The sequence below is a fragment of the Macrobrachium nipponense genome, chromosome 28 (genome assembly GCF_015104395.2).
Source record: "Macrobrachium nipponense isolate FS-2020 chromosome 28, ASM1510439v2, whole genome shotgun sequence".
Taxonomy (NCBI): domain Eukaryota; kingdom Metazoa; phylum Arthropoda; class Malacostraca; order Decapoda; family Palaemonidae; genus Macrobrachium; species Macrobrachium nipponense.
Genome location: NC_087217.1, coordinates 51,893,592 through 51,901,091, shown reverse-complemented (window position 1 = coordinate 51,901,091; position 7,500 = coordinate 51,893,592). Strand labels below are relative to the sequence as shown.

Here is a 7,500-nt window from a genome sequence, read left to right as displayed (position 1 = left end):
CCACAATTTGCTTGAAGACTTTTGCCTTCTCAAGCACGAATAAATAAGGTTTTAGATTACGGAGGGACTGCGGTAATCGTCTACCTGAGAAATGTTGCTCACGCAGGTCTTTTTTTTTTTTTTTTTTTTTTTAATGCTTATTATTTTTTTAAATTTATCTTTTTTTAACTTGGGGTTTTCATGTGGTAATGGTTTCTTGTATTTGTGAATGAATGATAGCTACTGAATACACACGCTACGCGAATTTGAAGTTTTATTGTGAGTGTTAAAAGAGATAAGAATTAAATAAATATTTATGTGCAAACATCTAACCTCTCTCTCTCTCTCTCTCTCTCTCTCTCTCTCTCTCTCTCTCTCTCTCTCTCTCTCTCTCTCCTCTATATATATATATATATATATATATATATATATATATATATATATATATATATATATATATATATATACATTTATATATGGGTATACATAAACACTGTATATATGTATATATATATATATATATATATATATACAATATATATATATATTATATATATATAATATATATATAATATATATTATATCTATATATATATATAATATATATATATATGTATATATATAAATAATAATGTAATAATATATATATCTATATATACATACATATATATATATATATAAAAATAATATATATATATATTTATATATATATATGTAATGCTTATGTATACCCAAATGAACGCTGGATAATCTGAAGGCTTCGTTCATTGCTAGTTACATCACCATACCTAACCGAACCGAACAAGTACTAAATAAATAAATAAATAAGCAAATAAATAAATAAATAAATAAATAAATAAATAAATAAATAAATGAATAAATAAATGAAATGAAGTTTCATAGCTTGTAGTATGGTGTAATTTGGTGCTCATAATTTTAAGATATTTTGCTCTTTAGTTCAGTAAGAAAAACATTCGTCAACAAAATGAAGCTTATTTTTAATTAATTATTTTTTTTTATTTTCACTAAAGCCTAACATAATTCTAACCCAGGCATACAGGATAAGAGACATTCTATATTTTACGTTTCCACCAACGATTCCCAACAAAAATGCTGTGAATGTTCCAGCCTTCAATTTCTGTCCTTAAATGCGAAGGATTTCTGGTTCAAAGTTACCATGATTCCAGTTTTTGTCCCCCATTCCAAAACGTAGCAAGACCTAACTGTAGAAACCTAGCCCCCAAGAAATTAAAATTCTCTCATTTCCTCTTCTTTTGGTACATCACATTCTACTTTCCCAAGTTTAAACTTCTTGTGGTTTTAAATCACAAAATCTAAACCACAAAGTCGTACTTGTCAATTTTCTACGAGATAATCCTTACGAAGGAAATGGCCGTATAGGTATCTTTTATAATCTACAAAGCGAATATGATTCAACGCCAACAACGCATCAGGAAGTATGAAAGCGACCACGCCCCGCGATACAGAACCGACAAGAAAATGCAGCGGCGGCGGCGGCGGCGGCGGCGGCGGTGGTCCTAGATTTAACGCCGTTAATTAAATACCTGTCGCAGTCTCCGGGGTGCGAAAATAACACATTCGTCCGCTGATATTTCCAGCTTTATCGGCAGGGCTTACCTTATAGTTTAAAATCGTAAAATCAACCCCGGACTTATACACGACGGTCCGAGTAAGTCGGTGCAATTACCGGTGATTTAGATTTTTTTTTCTCTTCGTGCGAAAGCCGATGGTTAACGGGATATGCGGTGTTGTGCTGAGTTAGGTAAAGGTAGATGATCAGAAATATAGGAATTGATGTAAAAGCAGAAAATACCTGATAATGATTTTACAATTTTATTAGAAAACCGGAGAAAATTTAAAAGCAAAGAATATAGACGCCACTTGTAAAAGGAATTGATGTAAAAGCAGAAAATACGGAATAATGATTTTACAATTGTACTTAGAAAACCGGAGAAAATTTAAAAGCAAAGAATATTGACGCCACTTGTAAAAGAAATTAATGTAAAAGCAGAAAATGTCGAATAATGATTTTATAATTTTACTTAGAAAACTGAAGGAAATTTAAAAGTAAAGAATATTGACGCCACTTGTAAAAGAAATTGATGTAAAAGCAGAAAATGCCGAATAATGATTTTATAATTTTACTTACAAAACTGGAGAAAATTTAAAAACAACTATTTTCCAGTGACGACAGTATTAAGAAATTATATGCAATGCAGTTTCATATTAGGAAAGAAATGCTAAACTATTTTGCAGTGGCAATAATATTAAGGAAAATATGCAATGCAATTTCAATTTTTTGAATGAAATGTTACAATTACTTAGAAAACTGGAGAAAATTTAAAAACAACTATTTTACAGTGACGACAATATAAAAAAAATATATGCAATGCAATTTCATACTAGGAATCAAATGTTTGCAATTTTACTTAGAAAACGGGAAAATAAAAAAAACTATTTTGCAGCGGAGGCAACAATATTGAAAAATTACATTATTCAGTGTAAAAGTGACTGAGAAGTTAGTTTTCATCGTCTTGGTTAGTTGGTCAAAAACCAATATTACAGAATTACTTGCTGTGCCATTTAATTTGATGAGTATAATTACTAAAAATCTGTATCATTGTTTACTATAAGAGTAATTCAGAAGTGAGCCTTCATCATCTTGGCTGGCTGAGCCAGACACAAAGATCTATACCAGGCACATTTTTTTTTATTCACTTGGACAACTTACCAACACTTGAAGGACGTCATATTTCTTTATACAATAGTGTAAATCTGCTCTCGGAGTGACACATCTACTTTTATTGTGATAAATGCAGATGTCCCTTCACAATATGTTATGGGTCATAATGATTTATTTATTCACAGAGCTTACAATGCTGGAGAATGAGATCCATTTACATGAGCGCGTTAGCTGACTTAACAAATGAAACAGAAATATCGCCTGTTTTTTCCTCTTTAGTTATTTTTATAAATAAAATATATGAGTGTCGCCAAGTTTGTTTTTTTCTCTTGGTTTATTTTTATCATTACAAGTGTCTTTTTGTGTCTTTCTGTACCGAATTATCAGAGTAATGATAGGGATTAAAATTTTATTCAAGAAACAACACACTGAATACAAGAAGTTGTATTCAATGTGTGGTGAAGTTTATTATGTGGGAGCTTCAATTTCAGTGCACTTTATATTATAGAATGCTGTAAAACAGTACATCAAATGTCAAAGTCTAGTTATCAATTTTTTTTTGCTTCGGTAAAACATTTACCATTTTTTTTATGTCTTCTTGCAAATACTCAGTAACTAAGTTTACCTCATGGTTTTAATACCACAGTTTTGCCTGATGAATTTTCATTGTCGTCGCAGAAATAAGATTGTTTAATTCTTTGTAAGAACATTAAAATTCCAATTACACACAAACACGCTCGTGGATATCAAAACAATACAAAAGGCACAGAACAAACATATGAAATACTTACATTATGCTGAGAGAGAGAGAGAGAGAGAGAGAGAGAGAGAGAGAGAGAGAGAATGCACACAAACTTGAACAAGGTGAAAAAATGTAACATGTTCAATATCCTCACACGCTCTGCACACACACACACACACACACACACAGAATGCGCACAAACTTGACCAAGGTGGGAAAATGTAATATGTTCAGTATTCTCACAACCTGCACCTCGGCAGAGAGAGAGAGAGAGAGAGAGAGAGAGAGAGAGAGAAGAGAGAGAGAGAATGCTCACAAACTTGACAAAGGTGAAAAAATGCAACATGTTCAGTATTCTCACACCCTGCAGCTCCACACACACACACACACACACACACAGAATGCACACAAACTTGACCAAGGTGAAAAATGTAACATGTTCAGTATTTTCACACCCTGCAGCTCGACAGAGAGAGAGAGAGAGAGAGAGAGAGAGAGAGAGAGAGACACCCCAATACCTCCTTTACTAAATGGATGCCACCACCTCCGCCGCACCCGGACGCTTTCATGGTCATCCGGAGACAAATAACCAGTCTCCATCTTCCTGAAGCTCCCCAATTTATCTTCTGTCCTTTCTCCTTTCTTCCTCTCTTCCTCCTCCTCCTCCTCCTCCTCCTCCTCCTCCTCCTCTACATTTAATTCGGAGAAAGCTCGTCGCTCGGATACTTACCAATAAAAGGGCGAGAGTCGTCCTCATTTCCCATTACCCTCTTTCTTGTTGTTTTTCAGCAACGTTGATTGGAATTTTACGGACGTTTTCTCTTAAGTTTTCGTCTGGTTTGTGTCTCTGAGAGTTCAGGCGTTTGTGCTTTTGTTCGCGAACGTTTTTGCTGCGTTAGTATTTTTATTCGGAATAGTTGATGATTTCGATCTTTTTTTTAAATTGAATGTTAATTTGTGGTTGGTTTAGCAGTGGCAATTTGTAGCTGGTATTCTATGTCACTGAGATTTCAGACGGTTCGTGTTTTTGTTCGCGAACGTTTTTGCTACGTTTATATTTTCATTGTTTAATTCTATGTGTTAGTTTGCAGTTAGTTTACTAACGCCATTGTTTATTCAGGATTGCTGATAGCTTAGATTTTAACAAAATATCTTTATAAATGTTAATTTGGGGTATTTTCACAAAATGGACGATTAATCTGTCTAAAGTCTTTGATGTGTTTTGTGAACGTTTTCGGCTGTTTTGTCGGCGTCAGTGACCCTGGTAATTGTGACGCCAGACAACTCACAATCAATGAATCAATCATTCGGCTGTTTTGTGTCTCTGAGAGTTCATACGTTCGTGTTTTTGTTCGAGAATTTGCCTCGTTTTTTATTTGGGGATGTTGGTAAACTTCATTTGTATTAAACTATGTTGATTAGTGGTTAGCTTATTAATGTTAATTTAGGATTGTTGTTAGTTTAGAGTTCAGACTTTTGTGTTTTTGTTCGCGAACTGTTGCTGCGTTTTAATTTTTATTTGTTGTTGGTAATTTAACTTTTTTCCTAAACCGTATGTTAAATTCTGGTTAGTTTAGTAACGTCACTGTTTATTTGGGATTGATGTTGATTCAGAATGTAAAAAAGAAGTATTTTAAATAGAAGATTCCCTTTTAACAATTTAAACGTATTGTTCTTCTTGCTTTTTGTATGCTTTCAAATCCTCCCTTTGATCAATCCGTCAATGACCGGGGTAATTGTGACGCCTGTTTGTAATACAAAAACTAGTTTTTATTATCTCCATGTTGAAAGATTTTCTTTCAAAGAATTCTCTTATCACTGACCAATTTCACACAACATCTCAAGTCGACATGCCTGAGAAAAACAGCGAGGCAGAACAAACTAACAAAAAAGAAGTAAAAAAAAAAACTATGAAAAAAAGGAGTCAACGGATAAATAAAAAAGCTCTAGAGGAGAATGAGAAAGAAGCGCCTCCCCATAAGGGGCAAAGGAGAAAATAATGCCCGTGAATGCCCGTGATTTGTCTCTCACAGAGAGTTTGACCCATACGGGGCCGCTGGTGCGCAAATTCATTACATGGTACATTATGTTTTTAACTAGGTTGGTGGAGGAAGACAGAAAGCTCCCTTGTTCATTCCTGACTTCTCAGGCGCCCATGGACGGATGCGGGCGAGCGACTCTCTCAATGGAGACGTCCTGACGAAGAAGGAGGGGAGAACAAACAACGGTTTTGAAAGAATACGAGCAACTAATGATGATAACGACTTTTGCTTTGGTCACATGTTGAGGGGCGTCACTACCCCCCCCCCCCCCAACCAATGGTCACATGTTAGTGGGGGGTCCTCCCGCCCCCCTTTGGTGAAAGCCTACCCGCTGACCCTTACGTTCTTCGCTTTGGGCGTGCCCCTTGCGGGGTGAAAATGCAGGGGACCTGACGGCGCGTCCACATACCCAGGAGTCAAATGACTTCCTTTGGTTTCTGTGGCACTGCGTACTAGTAGTGGTGCCCGCTCTACCCAACTTGTTTTTCAGCTCCATGCTCTTCTTCTTCTTCTTCTTCACAAGTTCATTATCGTTACTGGATTACATTCGAAGGCCCAAACTTATTCCTCAGCTTCACGTTTCGATCCTTTTCTTCTTCTTCTTCTTCTTCTTCTTCTTCTTCTTCTTCTTCACAAGTTCATTATCGTTACTCGATTACATTCGAAGGCCCAAACTTATTCTTCAGCTTCACGTTCCGATCTTCTTCTTTTTCTTCTTTCTTCTTTTCTTCACTTGTTCTTTACGTTATGTTTTACCTTCGATTCCAAGGCCCAAACGTATTCCTCAGCTTCACGTTTCCATCTTCTTCTTCTTCACAAGTTCATTATCGTTTCTGGATTGCATTCGAAGGCCCAAACTTATTCCTCAGCTTCACGTTTCGATCCTCTTCTTCTTCTTCTTCTTCTTCTTCTTCTTCTTCTTCTTCTTCACAAGTTCATTATCGTTACTGGATTACATTCGAAGGCCCAAACTTATTCCTCAGCTTCACGTTTCGATCCTCTTCTTCTTCTTCTTCTTCTTCTTCTTCCACAAGTTCATTATCGTTACTGGATTACCTTCGAAGGCCCAAACGTATTCCTCAGCTTCACGTTTTCCTCCTCTTCTTCTTCTTCTTCTTCACAAGTTCATTATCGTTTCTGGATTGCATTCGAAGGGCCCTCCTCTGTCATCATCGGGCACCGATTACACAACAGGAAACGAGAGAAATGAACGTTGTAGGCGCAAATAAAACCCTTTTAATGCCAATCCTCCTGACGGTTTACACGGAGAGCGTGAGGGACACCCCTGGCGTGAGTGGGTCGTAACTCTTCACGACTCCGGGGGACCTCAAAGGGACGTTACGATTAAGGCCCTGGGGGGCTCCCCATACGGGTTGATGAGATCCAGGGACTCTTCAGCGGAGGGCAGAAGTTTGGGGGTGGGGGGGTGAGACGCTTGGGTTCTCCTGGGCCACAAAGCCACAGGGGCATTGGTGGGGGTGCTCCCGTCGTGTCCCCTAACGTTCTTGGATACGGTGTCCCCATGCCCCTTCGTTCCTGCAATACCCAAAGTCCCTCTCGGCCATGTCCTGCGGAGCACAGAGTACCCGCAATCCCGACGGGGGGCTAAGGAAGACTTGTGGGCACGGGAACACCACGTCCACAAAGGCTAATTGGAATGGGATGCCCAGCTATTTTATGACCTCTACCATCAATGGCGTAAATTTGTTACCTTTTCTTTCAGCGTAAATTGGTTTCATTCATATATTTTTCTATTTTTTTTATTACTCACAAATTAAAAGGTTTGTCTTTGTTTAAATTTATGACGACAGTATTGTCGGAATCAAGGGCGAAGACTGATTTCTTAATGTTCTGTTAAACAACATTTGTTATTATTATTATATTTATTATTATTATTATTATTATTATTATTATTATTATTATTATTATTATTATTATTATAGAGGATACAATAAGACCCTTTACATGTGCTCAATCTTGATATATTGCCAAGTCTGTGAATGGGCATGGAACTGGATCCAATTTCCATCTAA

The 7,500-nt window shown here is 36.6% G+C and overlaps 1 protein-coding gene across 1 annotated transcript in view; it reads right to left on the bottom strand.

Moving 5' to 3' along the window:
• Nucleotides 1-7,500, bottom strand: part of LOC135201190 (uncharacterized) — a 53,030-nt gene that overhangs the window by 43,775 nt on the left and 1,755 nt on the right. The window contains exons 2-5 of the mRNA XM_064230068.1: nt 6,838-7,072; nt 6,326-6,392; nt 5,810-6,003; nt 3,944-4,150 (exon numbers count right to left, since the gene is read on the bottom strand). Of these exons, the coding sequence (XP_064086138.1) occupies nt 3,944-4,150; nt 5,810-6,003; nt 6,326-6,392; nt 6,838-7,072 (703 nt within the window). The remainder of the gene's footprint in view (nt 1-3,943; nt 4,151-5,809; nt 6,004-6,325; nt 6,393-6,837; nt 7,073-7,500) is intronic.